General features: G+C 45.1%; 1 protein-coding gene across 15 annotated transcripts in view; it reads left to right on the top strand.

Annotated features, from left to right (window-relative positions):
• The window catches only part of SORBS3 (sorbin and SH3 domain containing 3), an 84,508-nt gene that overhangs the window by 25,994 nt on the left and 39,643 nt on the right, over positions 1 to 18,871 (top strand). For all 15 annotated transcript variants that reach the window (XR_012753078.1, XM_075346430.1, XM_075346429.1 and 12 more), the window contains exons 6-9: positions 819 to 1,344; positions 3,933 to 4,031; positions 14,871 to 14,904; positions 17,862 to 17,917. Coding sequence is in view for 14 of the 15 variants with exons in the window: in XM_075346430.1 (XP_075202545.1) it covers positions 819 to 1,344; positions 3,933 to 4,031; positions 14,871 to 14,904; positions 17,862 to 17,917 (715 nt within the window). In the remaining variant the exon portion in view is untranslated. The remainder of the gene's footprint in view (positions 1 to 818; positions 1,345 to 3,932; positions 4,032 to 14,870; positions 14,905 to 17,861; positions 17,918 to 18,871) is intronic.

Below are 18,871 nucleotides of genomic sequence, written 5' to 3'. Positions count from 1 at the left end.
GAGGCCCGCCGGCTGCCTGCGTGTCCATGCTGGAGGCCCGCCGGCTGCCTGCGTGTCCATGCTGGAGGCCCGCCGGCTGCCTGCGTGTCCATGCTGGAGGCCCGCCGGCTGCCTGCGTGTCCATGCTGGAGGCCCGCCGGCTGCCTGCGTGTCCATGCTGGAGGCCCGCCGGCTGCCTGCGTGTCCATGCTGGAGGCCCGCCGGCTGCCTGCGTGTCCATGCTGGAGGCCCGCCGGCTGCCTGCGTGTCCATGCTGGAGGCCCGCCGGCTGCCTGCGTGTCCATGCTGGAGGCCCGCCGGCTGCCTGCGTGTCCATGCTGGAGGCCCGCCGGCTGCCTGCGTGTCCATGCTGAATGGGTGTGGATGGGGAGTGGATATGGGCGTGACTGTGAAATGGGTGTGGTTAGGGGGCGTGGCCTAAAAATTTGCCGCGGCGCGCGTAGCGCGCCGCAAACTTTGTCCTTCTTTTCCTTCTTTAAAAGTTGGGAGGTATGCCTTACCCCAAGTGTCTGTGTATGTGGAGGGGGGGCCCAGGTCTAAACTTTGCACCGGGGCCCATCCAACTCTAGTTACGCCACTGGTTCCAAGTATGAGTCTCAGAGACCCTTGTATCTGCTCAGGGGCCTGGGGCTACACCAATGCCCTTAGTAACACTTCTGAGAAGTCCTGTTCTAAGGAGGTCACATCTTATAAACTCTTCAATCGTGAGGGAATTTTCTATTACATAGAAAGTTTCAAGCCATACAAATAATTATAGCCATCATTTATTTGAAGGAAATTCCTCCATTTTTGTTAATATTTTTACTTTCTGGTCCTAGGTTTAGAACAGAAGAAAGTAATGGGCAGCCTGAGCTGGAGGATCGACTCAATAGAAGGGGTCAAGAGGCTTCACATTTACATATAACAGTAAGATCCAACATTAGGGAATCACCGAACATGGGGAGCAGCACCCTAAGAGCAGAAACTTCTCCAGGTTCCTCACAATTCCGAGCTGCTACATTGCCGCATTCATCGTCTCGCCGGCCATCGCAGACGTCTCCACACTACTCCTCCAAAGTGTCACAATTTATCGATATCTCCAACCCCACCCACTCGTCACAGAACTATAACACCCAACAGTCCCACCAAGTATTGTCCAACGACAAGCAAAGAACATCAGAACCCGGCCGACGCCAATTTATTCCTGATTATTCATCCCGGGCTTCACAAAATAATAAGGAAACAACCTCACTTCAAAGTCTGCAGCAAAAGTCTAAATCTCCTTCATCGGCAAGTCCCTCCTCCGGCCCACCCGTCTTAAGTCCCACCTTCAAGGAATCCAGAAGATCCACCTCTAAGGTCTTAGTAAGTAAATCTTGTTTTAATAAGTCCATGCGTATTAGACTCCCCTTTTCACGGGAACGCTCGGATTACACAAGTGTGCTTGTGTTTTGTATGAGAGTCGATGCCAGAATCATTCGGCTATGGCTCATTTTCCCACCAAAAGATGTGATTCAACGATTGACTTCAAACTCCCCTATCCATATCTCATCCAACATAATCAGTCAGGGAAGAGTCAGGAGGCCGCACACACATTAGATAGAGGAACGATTCTGCTCAAATCAGTGGATTTAGCCCTTAAAAGGGGTATTCTCCTCTCCAAGATCCTATCCAAATATGTAGTAGGTGTAATAATAATAATATTAGCAAATATCTACAAATGTAGTAGAAATGTAGTATAGTTCTCCTAATAAAGCCATGTTTCTTACTTCATGTGCAGGGCATTGCAGTAGCTTAGGAATCCATGATTACGACCACGACCAACCAACTAACTGACTAGCTGTCAGAATATGAGTGGACGTAAGCATGGATACCTAAGATACTGCAATGCCCTGCACATGAGGGAAGAGATGTTTTTAATCAGAAGAACTATACTAGGTGTAATAATAATATCTGAACATACCTCCAATTAGAAATGTAGTATAGTTCTCCTGATATAGCCATGTTTCTTACGTCATGTACATGGTATTGCAGTAGCTTAGGAATCCATGGTTACGACCATGACCAACTAACTAACTGAGTGGATGTAACCATGGATACCTAAGCTGTAATGCCCTGCACATGAGGTAAGAGATATGGCTATATCAGGAGAACTATACTACATTTCTAATTGGAGGTATTTGCTAATATTATTATTATTATTACTACACCTAGTATAGATCTCCTTTTATAGCTATTTCTCGTACCTCATGTGCAGGGCATTATGCCAGCTTAGGTATCCATGGTTACATCCACTCATACTTGTGTTCATAACCATGGATTCCTAAGCTACTGTCATGCCCTGCACAAGATTAGATAACGTAACGTAAGAGACATGACGTAACGTAAGAGATATAGCTATATCAGGAGACTTATAGTACATTTCTAATTGGATGTATTTGCTAATATTATTACACCTAGTATAGTTCTTGTGATATAGCCATAACTCTTATCTCTTGTGCAGGGCATTGCAGTAGTTAGGTATCCATGGTTACATCCACTCATACAGTGACAATTCGTTGGTTGTGGTCGTAACCATGGATACCTAAGCTACTGCAATGCCCTGCACATGAGGTAAGAGATATGGCTATATCAGGAGAACTATATTATATTTCTAATTGAAGGTATTCGCTTATATTATTATTATTATTATTATTATTATTATTATTATGATAAGATCTTGGAGATGGGAATACCCCTTAAACACTTCTATTTGGTCATCTAAAATGATTTTATCTAGCTATATAATGTTAGCATAGAAATATCAGCACCATATTCTAAGCCCAGATATAAAGGGGCTGTCAGGGGATAACATTGATTGGTGGGGGTCCGACCACTGGGATTGCCATTAATCCGCAGAATATGCAACCTTTAACACCAGCAGATAGGTGATAACGTGTTTTCACTGGACAATCCACTGGACAATCCCTTTAACCTCCTCTCCTTTCCAAAACAGGATATCCCTTATTTATTATTAAGTAACATAAACCTATCCTTTGTATCCACATATTCTCCTTAGTTCACTAACCAGAGTACAGAGTGGCTGCAAAGAGTATCTCTCGCTCTGGAGGACCCAGTGTGATGCAGTCACTACTTACGGATAATATGGATGGAAGAGTAGTCAGGAAAGCCAAGGAGGACACGTAGGATCACAAGGAGTAAACAGAGGCGTAGTCAGGTCACCATCCGAGGGTCAGACATCCAGGAGAGCACATAATAGGTTCAGAGACAAACAGAGACGTGGTCAGGTGACGGTCCAAGATCAAAAGGCAGGAGATCATAACAGGAACAGGGAGGAGTGAAATAACATTCCGGGGTCAGAGAACAAAGATCAGAACAGAGACACAAACCAACAGCACAACTACAGAATCAGAAAATACAACTGGCTATGTCCTGGATGAGCATGCTCAGTAAAAAAGCCTGAGCAATTACCAGGAAGATGGGACAGCTGAGAGATAAGCACCAACATGGAATCCTGCGCTGTCAAACACTGCTAGCTCAGTAACTCAGGAAAGTGCAACAGAGCATCTCCAAAGGCAAGATGCTCTGCACAGAGGAATCATGTCACTGCCAGGTCTCAAGTCGCAACACAGCATCTTCTAGTCTGAGAGATGTTCCGCACAGAGGGATGGTGACACCCAACATGTCCATGCATAGCATTGTTCCAATAGGACAATAGGAATGGTGTAATGCCTGACTTCTCCTGCGGAGGTGCTGCAGGGAAAGTGAACACCTGCTGCTGGATTCTCCCACAGTTCCCAGTTTGATCCCTGCAGGTCTGACCAGCAGGTCACCCAATGATCAGTATTTTTAGTGAGGAGATTCCTCCACCAAAGCCGGGAACCCAAATACTGAGAAATTCATGGCAGGTGTCCATAGACCTCTACATATATCTACTTCTCATTGTCTGACAGGAGCAGCTGGAGGTGGATTTGCGGAATTTCACAGAGGAGCTGAACAAAGACCTGGACTCACGAAAACAGCAGCCCGAAGCAACACTGGAGCAGTGCGAGGTAAGGAATGCCCAGTCCACCAATGCCGGAAGTCTCTGCTGCCAAATACATAGGGTTAAAGGTGTTTCCTAGTTTGGGAAAACCCCTCTTTTCCGGCTGCAGCTTGTTATAAAAAAAAACCCTAATTGTGCTTTACTCACCCTTCCCAGGTCCAGCATTCATACTCCACTGCTCCTCCTGGTGTCTGTTATTGTCTGCAGCGCTGATATCACATTGACAGCACTGCAGCCAATCAGTGAGCTGAGAAGCTCTTGCCATCAACTTGGGCAGGGCCACTGAGCCCAGTGATTAGCTGCAGCGCTGTCAACGTGACATCAGCGCTGACATATGTAGATTATTATTATTATTTATTTATAGAGCACCATTGATTCCATGGTGCTGTACATGAGAAGGGGGTTACATACAAAATACATGTACAAGTTACAGTAGACAGACTAGTACAGAGGGAAGAGGGCCCTGCCCTTGCGGGCTTACATTCTATAGGATTATGGGGAGGAGACAATAGGTGGGGTGTAGGTGGGGCGGCAGCTCCGCACGGTGGTGGGGCGGCAGCTCCGCACGGTGGTGGGGCGGCAGCTCCGCACGGTGGTGGGGCGGCAGCTCCGCACGGTGGTGGGGCAGTGAGGTCATTCAAGGTTATAGGCATTTCTGAACAGATGAGTCTTTAGGTTCCGTTTGAAGTTTGCAAGTGTAGTAGATAATCTGACGTGTTGAGGCAGTGAGTTCCAGAAGACTGGGGATGTTCGGGAGAAGTCTTGGAGACGGTTGCATGAGGAGCGAATGAGAGAGGAGGATAGAAGGAGATCTTGGGAGGACCGGAGATTACGTTTTGGAGTGTAGCGAGAGATTAGTTCAGAGATATATGGAGGAGACAATTTGTGGATGGCTTTGTAAGTCAGTATTAGTAGTTTGAATTGGATACGATGGAAGATTGGGAGCCAGTGAAGGGACATGCAGAGAGGAGAAGCGGGGTGGTAGTGAGGCGAGAGGTGGATCAGTCGGGCAGCAGCATTAAGGATGGACTGGAGAGGGGCGAGCGTGTTAGCAGGGAGACCACATAGGAGGATGTTGCAGTAGTCGAGGCGGGAGATTATGAGAGCATGCACTAGCATTTTTGTAGATTGAGAATTGATGAAGGGACGGATTCTGGAAATATTTTTGAGTTGAAGACGACAGGAGGTGGTGAGGGATTGAATGTGTGGTATGAAGGACAAGGCAGAGTCAAAGGTCACTCCGAGGCACCGAACTTTGGATGCTGGGGAGAGCGTGATGTTATTTATTGTAATAGATAGTTCAGGTAGAGAGTGTAGGGGAGATGGAGGAAAGATGATCAGCTCAGTTTTGGCCACATTGAGCTTTAGGAAGCGAGAGGAGAAGAAGGAAGATATAGCAGATAGGCACTCTGGGATTCTGGACAGCAGAGAAGTGACATCTGGACCAGAGAGGTAGATCTGAGTGTCATCGGCATATAGGTGGTACTGGAAGCCATGGGACTTTATGAGTTGTCCCAGGCCAAATGTATAGATAGAAAAAAGTAATGGTCCCAGGACAGAGCCTTGAGGGACACCAACAGAGAGAGGACGGGATGAAGAGGTTGTGTGGGAGTGGGAGACAGTAAAAGTGCGGTTGGAGAGGTATGAAGAGATCCAAGAGAGGGCGAGGTCTCTGACACCAAGGGAAGAGAGGATCTGTAGTAGGAGGGAGTGGTCAACAGTGTCAAAAGCTGAGGATAGGTCTAGAAGTAGGAGTATAGAGAAGTGGTTGTTAGCTTTGGCAGTAAGTAAGTCATTTGTGATTTTTGTCAGGGCAGTTTCAGTGGAATGATGTGGACGGAAGCCGGACTGTAGGTTGTCAAAGTGAGAGTTAGAGGAGAGGTGGGAGGAAAGTTCAGCATGGACGTGCTGTTCCAGGAGTTTTGAGGCAAATGGGAGTAGCGATATGGGGCGATAGCTGGCAGCAGAGGTTGGGTCGAGGGAAGGTTTCTTTAGGATGGGTGTGACTGTTGCATGTTTAAAGGCAGAAGGGAAGGTACCAGTTGATAAAGATAGGTTGAAGAGATGGGTTAAGGCTGGAATTAGGATAGTGGTGAGGTTGGGGAGGAGGTGGGTTGGGATGGGATCACGTGCGCAGGTGGTGAGGTGCGCTTTTGAGAGAAGATGTGCAAGCTCTTCTTCGGTGATAGTGGAGAGGAAGTTTATGGGGGAGGAGCAGTGGTCTGTTATATGAAGGGGTTGTGGTGGTTGAGCAGAAAAGACTTGTCTGGTTTGGTCGATCTTTTCTTTGAAATATGTGGCAAATTCTTCTGCGGAAATGAGGGAGGTTGGAGGGGGCAGTGGTGGGCGAAGGAGGGAGTTGAAAGTATTGAAGAGCTGTTTGGGGTTGTGTGTTAAAGAGGATATGAGGTTTCTGAAGTATTCCTGTTTAGCCGAGGTAAGGGCCAAGCGAAATGTGTGAATTGCATTTTTGAATGTGGTGAAGTCTTCCTGGGAGTGCGTTTTCTTCCAGCGCCGCTCTGCAGCCCTAGACACTTGCCGTAGTTTTTTAGTGAGGCTGTTGTGCCAGGGTTGTCTATTGATTTGTGTCACTCTGCCATGCACAAGAGGAGCAACTGAATCAATAGCTGATGTGAGAGTGGCGTTGTAGAAAGTGGTGGCACTGTTTGTGTCGTGCACTGAAGATATGGAGGACAGTGGTAGGATAGAGTCAGAAAGGGTATGTATGTTGACGTGTGCGAGGTTTCTGCGAGGGTGTGATACGTGCTGGACAGGAGGGGAAGGTGAGGAGGACAGGGCAGTGAAGGTCAATAGATGGTGGTCAGATAAGGGGAGAGGGGAGGTAGTGAGGTTAGATAGAGAGCAGAGACGGGTGAAGATAAGGTCTAATGTGTGTCCATCTTTATGGGTGGCAGAGGTGGACCACTGAGATAGACCAAAAGATGAAGCAAGGGAGAGTAGTTTGGAGGCTGCTGACTGGCGGGTGTCAGTGGGGATGTTGAAGTCACCCATGATAATAGTGGGAATGTCAGCAGAGAGAAAGTGTAGAAGCCAGGCAGAGAACTGGTCGATAAAGGAAGTGGTAGGGCCTGGGGGTCTGTATATGATGGCCACTTGGAGGTTGGAAGGAGAATAGATGCGGACAGAGTGCACTTCAAAGGAAGGCAGGACAAGGGAGGGTAAGGGTGGGATTGGATTAAAGCTGCAGTTGTTAGAAAGAAGGAGGCCCACTCCTCCACCTTGTCTATTGCCAGGGCGAGGAGTATGGGAGAAGTGAAGGCCACCGTAGCACAGCGCAGCAGGGGAGGCAGTGTTGGATGGTGTCAGCCATGTAGATGAATAACAATCGGAGGTACGCCACAAGCTGTTACATAGTTACATTGTGACTTAGGTTGAAAAAAGCCCTAGGTCCATCTAGTTCAACCTTCCTCCACCAATTATACATTTGGTCACGAAGTCATTTATAACCAACAATGTTGTGTGTACTGAGGAAATCATCCAGCCCTAAAAGCTGTTACAGTATCTGCCATTACTACCTCTTGTGGTAGGGTATTCCACAGTCTGACCGCTCTAACTGTAAAGAACCCTTTCCTATTTAGCTGACGGAATCGCTTTTCTTCCACTCGCAGTGTGTGTTACTGTTTACTGTTCATATGAACTTTAAGAATAAAGAAGCTTGAAGTCTGTGGAGCTGGATTTTGTGGACCTTATGGAAATGTGGGTGTTTTTGTCAGGGCCGGGCGGATTTTCCGACTCTTCCCAGATTTTGGGAGGTCTCCCGTCTCCCCCTTATTTTGGAGCCTCTCGGACGTTCCAGGAATGTTGGAAAGTAAGCGTTAAGATTAGATTGGACTTAATGAGCCGGAATCTTTTTTTTTCTCAGCCTTATCAACTATAAAACTACTAAAGGAATCCGATCTTTGGGTTTCTGCTCCGGATCGTATGAACATGCCCTCTGTAGATAATTAGGAAATGTTTTTCCTGTGGATGGCGCTACTCTGCACCATTTAGCATTTAGTTTGTAAATCTAATTGTGTTTTTATTTTTCCTTTGAGCCCTAAAATGAGACAAATTTGGCTTTTCTGCATCTTTATCTCAATGCTACATGACAAATATACATGACTATTAAACTATTGCAAAATGTTAAAAGGGGGGGGCACTTCTCATAACAGCCAAATAGAATTTGGGTCTTGTTTGTTTGATGATTTTTGGAAAATGGAGCAGAGTTATTTGGGTGGTTGCCGTGAACCTCTGCTCCACATTTTCCATGCACAAGGTTTGACACATTTCCCCCAGTGTAACATGTGCTGAGCATTAAAGGGAACCAATCACCAGGATTTTCGCATATAACCTAAAGTCAGTGCTATACTGGCACTATCAGGCTGAGTCTATACATACCTGTAGTGGTCAGCTCGGATGTATAGGTTTTGAAATCCAAGAAAGTAAAGTTTATAAAATCATCAGCTGCTTGAGTGACAGCAGCTGAGGATCAGATAATATCTTGGGGATATTCATAGTTATCCCCTCCCCTGTTAGAATTAGCATAGGTATTATACAATTGATTTAACTTTTCACTACCAGGACCTGTGGTGAGGTCATACCCATATGACCAGAAGGGGCGGGGCCTCAGCAAACAGAAAAATGTTGCTTTCTGGTATCAGCTTTATTGGAATCATTGGGGTTATACTCTATGGAGGGGTATCATTAGGGGTCATATTATGTGGAGGGGCATCACTAGGGGTCATACTGTGTGGAGGGGCATCACTAGGGGTCATACTGTGTGGAGGGGCATCATTAGGGGTCATACTGTGTGGACGGGCATCATTAGGGGTCATACAGTGTGGAGGGGCATCATTAGGGGTCATATTATGTGGAGGGGCATCATTAGGGGTCATACTGTGTGGAGGGGCATCATTAGGGATCATATGTGAAGGGGCATCATTAGGGATCATGTTATGTGGACGGGCATCATTAGTGGTCATACTGTATGGAGGGGCATCATTAGGGGTCATACTGTGTGAAGGGGCATCATTAGGGATCATATTATGTAAAGGGGCATCATTAGGGGTCATATTATGTGAAAGGGCATCATTAGGGGTCATACTGTGTGGAGGGGCATCATTAGGGGTCATATTATGTGGACGGGCATCATTAGGGGTCATATTATGTGAAAGGGCATCATTAGGGGTCATACTGTGTGGAGGGGCATCATTAGGGATCATATGTGAAGGGGCATCATTAGGGATCATGTTATGTGGACGGGCATCATTAGTGGTCATACTGTATGGAGGGGCATCATTAGGGGTCATACTGTGTGAAGGGGCATCATTAGGGATCATATTATGTAAAGGGGCATCATTAGGGGTCATATTATGTGAAAGGGCATCATTAGGGGTCATACTGTGTGGAGGGGCATCATTAGGGGTCATATTATGTGGAGGGGCACCATTAGGGGTCATATTATGTGGAGGGGCATCATTAGGGGTCATACTGTGTGGAGGGGCATCATTAGGGGTCATATTATGTGGGGGGCACTATTAGGGGTCATATTATGTGAAGGGGCATCATTAGGGGTCATATTATGTGGAGGGGCATCATTAGGGGTCATATTATGTGAAGGGGCATCATTAGGGGTCATATTATGTGAAGGGGCATCATTAGGGGTCATATTATGTGGAGGGGCACCATTAGGGGTCATATGTGAAGGGGCATCATTAGGGGTTATATTATGTGGAGGGGCATCATTAGGGGTCATATTATGTGTATGGGCATCATTAGGGGTCATATTATGTGAAGGGGCATCATTAGGGGTCATATTATGTGGAGGGGCATCATTAGGGGTCATATTATGTGGATGGGCATCATTAGGGGTCATATTATGTGAAGGGGCATCATTAGGGTTCATATTATGTGGATGGGCATCATTAGGGGTCATACTGTGTGGAGGGGCATCATTAGGGGTCATACTGTGTGGAGGGGCATCATTAGGGATCATATTATGTGGAGGGGCATCATTGGGGTCATATTGTGTGGAGGGGCATCATTAGGGTTTATACTGTGTAGAGGGGCATCATTAGGGGTCATACTGTGTAGAGGGGCATCATTAGGGGTCATACTATGTGGAGGGGACTCATTGGGGTCATATTGTGTGGAGGGGCATTATTAGGGGTCATACTATGTAGAGGGGCATCATTAGGGTTTATACTGTGTAGAGGGGCATCAATAGGGCGTTATGCTGTGCAGGGAGGCATTTTAATGCATCTGATGCTTGAATCCCAGACTTTGCATCAGCTGCACACCCGTAGGTTGGAGGACACTGCAGAACTTTCTAGCTGAGGTCCCAGGGTATTCTGTGCCCCCTTAGGACTATTTCTTACTTAGATGGATTGCTTAACACAAGAGCTCCTGGATCCCGTTGCACAATCTATATTGCGGCCCCCGCTGCCAAATGCACCATCGTTGCTTGGAGGGTCTGGGCCGTCGTTCTGTTTAGTTACTGCAGTCAGTGTGTTTTGGCATTTGCTCTCATCAGACTGGATAAAATTACGTGTTTTTTTCTGACTCACTGACTTTTTGTTGTTTTTGGATTTGGAGCAAAGTGTGCGCCCAGTTACTATTGTATTACGTCCTGAGTTTTTCTCAGATATGACTAAATAAAATTCCCGTTGCCATTGTCATGAAATAACAGGTGTAGAGGATGCTTTTTTTTTTTTTTTTTAAGAATACTACATTGTGTTTTCCCTCTGTTACTCCTCCTGGAAATATACACATACACTGTTCATTACAGAGGTGTGTTTCTACTCAGTTTGATACAGTTCTGTCAATGATGAGTATATACAAGGGAACAATTCCTTCCCCACTTCGTATATAACACTCGAGTAGTTCCCTGGATGTATTGGTCTATTTACAAGAAGAATATCAGATGGACAGTTGCAAGTAAATGCTCCAGCAATTAATACTGTGATGTGAGTGCACGCTTAAGACCTTACTCACACTTGCGTATAAACACGCAAGTGCAATGCAAGAAACTATTCGATTGCACTCGCACCAATGTTATTCAATGAGGTAGTGTTGATCATGCTGTGTACGGCCGTGTATATCAGACGAGACTCACAATGCAAGTCTATGGGTGTGAGACAAAAATCTGATGGCACACGGACCATCTGTGTGGCATCCAATTTGTACTCACACATCGAAAAGAAAAAAAAATCTGATAAAGGGAGAAATATCCTGCAGCTTATATAATGTCACAACCCCCCTATATATTATACACTTGTACCCTTTAGTGGCTTTCAAGTGGCACTAAAGGCTATTTCGCCTGGTTTAACCTCATAAAGAAATAAATAGTTTAAAAAGCAAAGTAGGAACCCCCTATTTTTAATAACCAGCAAAGGTAAAGCAGACAGCTGGGGGCTGGTATTATCAGACTAGGAAGGCCCATGTAGTTGGGCCCTTCTCAGCCTAAAAAAAGCAGCCTGTAGCCACCCCAGAAGGGTTGTTTCACATTAGATGGGACACTTTTGGCGCTTCACCTCTGCTATTCTCGATTGCCCTAGTGCAGTGGCAATTGGGGTATTGGTAGTTGAAGTTAATATCAGCTGGAATCAAGCCCAGGGATTTGTAATTGAGAGGTGACTATCAGGCACCTCCATTACTAACACAATAAGTAAGAAGAAAAAAACACAAAATAGTTTATTTGAAAAAACACTCCCCGACTTTTTCACTGGTTCATCTAATGGATGCACCACTTCTGGGGTGGCTCTGAGCTGGTATTTTTAGACTGGGTAGGGCCCAATAAACATGGACCTGCCCTGCCTGATAATATCAGCCCCCAACTGTCTGCTTTACCCTTGCTGGTTATCAAAATTGGGGGAACTCACGCCATTTCTCCGAATTGTTTTATTTATTAATTTAAACCAGGCTAAACACCCTTCAGTGGCACAGGAAAGCCACTAAAGGACGCTAGTGTCTAATATATAGAGGGGTGGGATATTATATAGCAGTAGGATATCTATCTATATCTTTATATTATATTGCTTTATTAATTATGACAATTAGCTTAATATTACATAGCGTTATTATAGCATGTAAAAGATTGTTAAAAAAAAAAACGTCATGCAGATGGTAGGCGGGAAAAAGAAATCGCACCCTCACATAACATATGGACTGACATCCCCAGGATATACGCCTGTCACTCACCCCTGTTTTCTGGATGAGTATTGGAGCGATTATTTATACGCAGGTGGAGCGAGGCCTACAGAGGGGTCTGGCGCTGATATGTGATATGTGAGGCTCAGCACAGGGAAGCTGTAGCCGGCATTTACTGACATTGGTAGTGACATTAGCTGAACTCTCCAGTGGGAAATCTTTGGCTCGATCCAAGGCACTAATGGCACATTATAGTTGGGCCGGGGCCTATTACAGATTTCCTATTGGGTCCAAGGGGCTTTCAGTTGCTCCTCTGTATAAATGCTGAGCGGGATGGAGCACTTTACAGCCAGCGCCTGTTGTGGACTTTGAGATCATACTTGTATGGCTGCCAGTGACTGACAGATAAATCTCTCTCCAGGGACGGATTCTGTGTTACATGTGATATTTTTCACATAGACCTCAATCTACACCGATCGGCCATAACTAAACAACAACCTGCCCAATACATTGTGCAGGCCCCTCTCATACCTCATACTGCCGTAGTACTCTGTGGTTCCCGGCACAAGACGGTAGCGGTAGGTCCTATAAATCCTGTAAAATGTGAGGTACAAACTCCGCGGATCAGACTTGTTGTTTCTCCACCACATCCCACAGTTGATTGGATTTAGATCTGGGGTATTAAGAGACGAGCCAACGCCTTGTCATGTTGGGCAAACCATTGTTGAACAGTTTTTGTAGCGGGGGGCATTATCCTGTCACACAAATTAATGCTAAGACCCTCCTCATCACAATGCCTCCAGCGGCTTGTCTTCTTATAGTGCATCCATGATTCCTGAGACCAGGCTCCTTCTTCCATGGTCCAGTGCTGATGCTCTCCTGCCCATTGTAGGAGCTTTCGGGTGAAGGCCATGATTAGCATGGCCACTATGACCTGTCTATGACTACAGAGCTCCATACACACCACGCTGCCATCTTCTCTGTATAGTGACATCTTTCTATCATAGTAGCTCTATACGAGGCTTTGATTACCCCATTCACAGATGAACTCGGGGCTCACTGGACCCTGTCACTGGTTCACAGGTCGGCCTTTCTTGGACCACTTTTGGTCAGAATGAGCTGCTACCATCTTCCCATCACCATTGGCCTTAGTAACTGATACTGAAATCTTTATGCTTACCCACTTTTCCTGCTTCCCTCATATATCCCTCAATTGAGTGACAACCCTTTGCCCAAGAAGGCTCACCCGGCCAGCTTCTTGGCTTCCTAAAAATGTAACCTTCTATTTCTTTTTTTTAATTTTGTCCAGCATGCAAAGGTACAAAAGTTTGCAAAACATTTTTTAGGGGATTTGTCTTCATTCTTTAGAAAAAATTGCATGTAAGAGGGTTCAAAACCGCTCCTTTACCCCAGTCTATTTGCCTGCCTTTGGGGCTCCAGTTTGCAGTCTATGTTACTGCAGACTTGTGAATCCTCACAGCATGCAGAATTGCGTGCTGTCGGGACTCCCCACTGTTGGCACCGGGTGCGCGCAGTCATGTGACCACAAGTATGCAATTTGTATCCTTGTGGCCACATTCAGACTAGACGTGTCTGGCCTTTCTCAGTTCAAGGCTCCACACGTCTAGTTGGCATGTGACCTCATGTATGAATACGGAATACTTGCAGTCATGCCTCTGCCAGCTACCGGTGCTAGAGAATCATGACGACGTGCACACTGCGCACTGTGAGGAAAAAAATCTGCAATATAGAGTGATAAAAGACTTTAACCCCAAGCCTGTACAACTCCTTTAAGCTACATTGATACCATACTCATTTGAAGTACTGGCAGTACTCCTTGGCTATGTCCTTCGCAGAGGGATATCTGGCTATTTTCCGTGTTGAGACTCCTAACAGAGGCTGCATGGACTTTTTTGATTTGCATACTTCCCAGGGGGCAATGCACCTAGGATTTCACTGTGTTGAGCGCCTTTGTTGGCTGCCGGCAGTGTTTTCTCTGGCTGGTCTCTCCGAGATCAGTGATTGTCTTTTGTCTTGTTGGTCTACTAGACATTGCTCCCACCTAGCCAGATTCCTACTCCACACTGATCAGGGGCAATACCCCTCATCAGGCTCCATGGAGTTTTTGATTTGGAGTACTGGCAGTGAAAGAGTCAGCACCTGTGTCCTCCTCTGAGTGTTGTGCTATTGAGGAAGGGTACATTCAGACATCCATATAAAATCGGTCCGAGATCAGACAGCAATACTCAGACTGGCCATGGGGTCTCCCCGACTTGAGTGTGACTGCTTCATACAGTATATGTCTATGAAGCTGTCACACTTGGGTCAGGAGACCCGCGGCCAGTCTAGTCCCATCTTGGACCAATTTATACGGATGTGTGAATGCACCCTGAAGGAAGACACTCAGCAGAATTCACCGCTGCTAACCCTTTCACTGCTATCATCTGTACTCCAAAGGAGTACGTACTGATAACAGTGCAGCTGAAGACAGTAAAATAGTCTGAAGAAAAGTGAGGGTTTGGAAACCACCGCCAAATTTGACAAAAGAGGTAAGGTGACGGATAGTTCTTGCACTGTTCCCCCTCTTGTTTCGGGCCCTTGTCCTTTGCAGTCTGGAATGTATAAATCTCTGGATGGAATGAATGTAGACAATAAAGTGTTCGCTCTGATCTCACTCAGTTTTTGTGTCTCGTTGCAGGAAGTTATATTACGGAGATATTCACACCGAGCAGGTGAGACGGAGAATGGGAAAAGAATCTGTGTGTAAAACAATATTCATCTTTTCAGTCCAGGATTTACACAATGAATGTGCTTTATTATAACAGGAATGTAACATATCCACAGTGCAAAGTGATGAAATAGTCATATATAGTGACTGCCGGGTTACCACGGTGTAGGGGCAAAATGTCCTCCACCTGTGTACGGTAATTCCTCTACTAAAAAAACAAATCGGCAAATAAACAAAAAATGGTAGTAACCTGCAGATAAATGCCAGAAATTGCAGCTACAGGGAGAAAATGAAATTATATTCTCCCTGCAGCCGCTTCCTTTCAGAAATCGGGGCAGTGACATTGGCTGGTTCGGTCAATATTAATGTATATGGGGTCCTTTAAGATATTCGAGGGATGGTCTACAGCAAGAAGGTGTAACTATAGATTAGTTTTACTTCCTATAAGCAGCAATAAAGTTTTAAAGTTGTGGCTGTTTGTATCCATTGTTTTGGGAAGCTCAATGCAAGTGAATTTATATATCCTCCCATTGCACTCAATAATCAATTATTATTATTTTTATTATTATTATTATTTATCATTATAGCGCCATTAATTCCATGGCGCTTTACAAGTGGAAAAGAGTATATATAAAAAACAAGTACAATAATCATGAACAATACAAGTCACAGACTGGTACAGGAGGAGAGAGGACCCTGCCCGCGAGGTCTCACAGTCTACAGGGGATGGGTGAGGATACAATAGGTGAGAGTAGAGATGGTTGTGTGGCACTGAAGTGGACTGAGGGTTACTGTAGGTTGTAGGCTTGTCAGAAGAGGTGGGCCTTCAGGTTTCTTTTGAAGGTTTCCACAGTAAGGGAGAGTTTGAATTGCTGGGGTGGAGCATTCCAGAGTATGGGGGAGGCACTTGGAGAAATCTTGTATGTGATTGTGGGAAGAGGAGATGAGAGGGGAGGAGAGAAGGAGATCTTGTGAGGATCTGAGGTTGCGTGCAGGTAGGTACCGGGAGACTAGGTCACAGATGTATGGAGGAGATAGGTTGTGGATGGCTTTGTATGCCATCGTTAAGGTTTCGAACTGGAGTCTTTGGGCAATGGGAAGCCAGTAAACGGATTGGCAAGGAGGGGAGGTCGAGGAATTGCAGGGGAACAGGTGGGTTAGCTGGGTGGCAGAGTTTTGGATAGATTGTAAGGGTGCAAGAGTGTTAGAAGGGAGGCCACACAGCCGGGAGGTTGTAGTAGTCGAGGTGGGAGATGATTGGGGCATGCACTAGTGTTTTTCCTGATTCTTGGTTAAGGAATGCACGAATCCGGGAAATATTTTTGAGTTGTACTCGGCAGGAGGTGGAAGGGGCTTGGATGTGTGGCTTGAAGGATAGAGCAGAGTCGAGGGTTGCCCCAAGGCAACGAGCTTGCGAGACTGGTGAGAGTGAGCAGCCATTGACTTTGATGGATAGCCTTGTTGGATGGGTTGAGTGAGGAGGAAAGATGATGAATTCAGTTTTGTCCATGTTAAGTTTTAGAAATCGCACAGAGAAGAAGGATGAAATAGCAGACAGACATTGTGGGATTCTGGTTAGTAGAGAGGTGATGTCAGGTCCAGAGAGGTAGATCTGTGTGTCCTCAGCGTAGAGGTGATACTGGAAGCCGTGAGAATCTGAGCTGTCCCAGGCCGAAGATGTAGATGGAAAAGAGGAGGGGTCCTAGAACTGAACCTTGAGGGACACCGACCGATGGAGGGCGAGAAGAGGAAGTGGTGTGAGAGCCGGAGACACTGAAAGTCCGGTCTGTTAGTATTCAGTCTGATGCCTCTACATTTTAGCCAAGACTTGCCAAAGATCCACAATAAGTGCAGTAGACAATCCCTTTAAATGGTTAAATGTTTTGCAGAATGCCCTGGATTAGAGAAACATGGCTGCTTTTTTTTCCCCCAGAAACAGCGCCACATTAGTCCACAGGCTAAGCCTGGTATTGCTGAGGTTTTTTTTTTCATGAAAATGGCGAAGTTTATCTAATCCTGGACATTTCCTTTAAAAACTGCAATGTTGGACACAATAACTCTGTATTTATTAATAGTAAGTAGGTAAAGATGATATTTTCCAAAATTGGGCCGTAGTTCATGCCCTCCCTTGTGAAAATTGTGCAGGATTTTGGATTAACCATTAACCAAGAAGATTGATGTGGTTTGATAACCTTGTAATTTTGAGCGGTCAACGATTATTGATCCCCGTAGGGTGTTATCGTCACTTCCCACGATGACTATTACAAGCCGCCGTTAAAAGAAGAAGTGAAAAATGAGAAATGGTTAGAAAAATAAGCAGTCAATTCTTGATCGGCGGAGGTCTGACTGCCGGATCGCCCACCAATGCCTTAGGCTGCTTTCGCACATCAGTTTTTTGTCTTCAGGCACAATCCGGCAAAAACCTGAAAAAATGGATCCGGCCTCTGTTGCCGCCGGATTCGTTTTTCCCCCATAGACTTCTATTAGCACCGGATTGTGCCGGATGCCCTTGCGTTCCATACAGCTTTCACCAGATCCGGCAAAATTTGCTTGTCCGGCGGTCGGATGGAGCGCTGAGGGGAAAGTTTTTTCTCTACGGCAAAAAAACGTATTGCACCGGATCCGGCGCCAAACGGCGTGTTTTATAATGGAAGCCTATGGACGCCGGATCCGGTGTAATTCAGCAAAAAAACTGATACGTCTGCCGGATCCATTTTTTTGAACTGAGCATGCTCAGTATCACAACGGATCCGTCAAAAAACTGAAGGAACTGATGGAAAAAACGGATGCAACTGATCCGTTTTTTCGACGGATCCATCACATCAGTTTTTTCACCGGATCGTGCCTGATGCCAAACAACTGATGTGTGAAAGCAGCCTTAAACTAAGGATACCCCTTTATGTGGACATATAATGCAATGCGTTTAGTGATAGTTTTGTAATCACACTTTGTGTCCACCAGGTGGCAGTCCTGAGCCAAAAGCAAATAAATCTAGAAGGCGGAATACAGAGGAGCAGGTGAGCGGTACAGACGGCAAATTTTATTGTTTGCATTACTGGACAGGTGAACGTAGTATTTAGTAGATATCAGTGTTTTACCGGGGACCTGTGTATGATTTATTATCATGTTTATTACCAATCATGGCCAAAAAATGCAACAAATAATAAATAAATAACATAGTTACTTAGGTTGAAAAAAAGACCTAAGTCCATCTAGTTCAACCTTCCTCCACCAGTTCTACATTTGGTCACTAAGTCATTTATAACCAACAATGTTGTGATCATTTATTTATTTTTATTTATTTATTTTTTATTTATTTATTTTATTTATTTATTATTTTTTATTTATTTATTTTATTTATTTATTATTTATTTATTTAATTTATTTATTTATTATTTTTTATTTATTTATTTATTTATAACCAACGAAATATAAAAAATGATACAAAGCCGGAGTTTGCGAATAAGTAGAGATGAGTTTGTTATCGGCGTTATGTGCGAAGAAGAACTAAGATTATAGAGTTTGGGTTTTTGTTGTTTTTTTTTTTTTTTCATTTTACACGCAAAATATTTAGGTCCTGATTCATAAGAAAGATATTTTGTACACCGGGCTCATGAATTTGCCTTCTCCTACTCCAGCGCTCCATCTATTAAGAGAGGCGCCACTTTTTATGTAATTTGGCGCATGTTTTAATTGGCGTGCGTCACCTCCAGAGGATAGTGCATTTATGATGAATTCGTCAGGGGCGCTTTCCACTGCCTTCGCCCGCCTGAAATCTGCCCACTTTTCTCAAGTAAAAAATGCCCAAAGTAGCAACATTTTTAGGTTGCGCAAAAAAAAATTTCAACATTTCAAGAAGTTTTATGCCAGAATTCTGGTGAAAATGTCGTGATGAATTGGGCTTTTAATTGTGAAGGTGAACAGGGCAGATCTCTATGGGTAAGGCTGTTTTCACACATCAGTTTTTTGGC

Source organism: Anomaloglossus baeobatrachus, chromosome 4 (genome assembly GCF_048569485.1).
Source record: "Anomaloglossus baeobatrachus isolate aAnoBae1 chromosome 4, aAnoBae1.hap1, whole genome shotgun sequence".
Classification (NCBI taxonomy): Eukaryota; Metazoa; Chordata; class Amphibia; order Anura; family Aromobatidae; genus Anomaloglossus; species Anomaloglossus baeobatrachus.
Note: the sequence above shows the minus strand (reverse complement) of the source record. Positions and strands in the feature narration are given on the sequence as shown.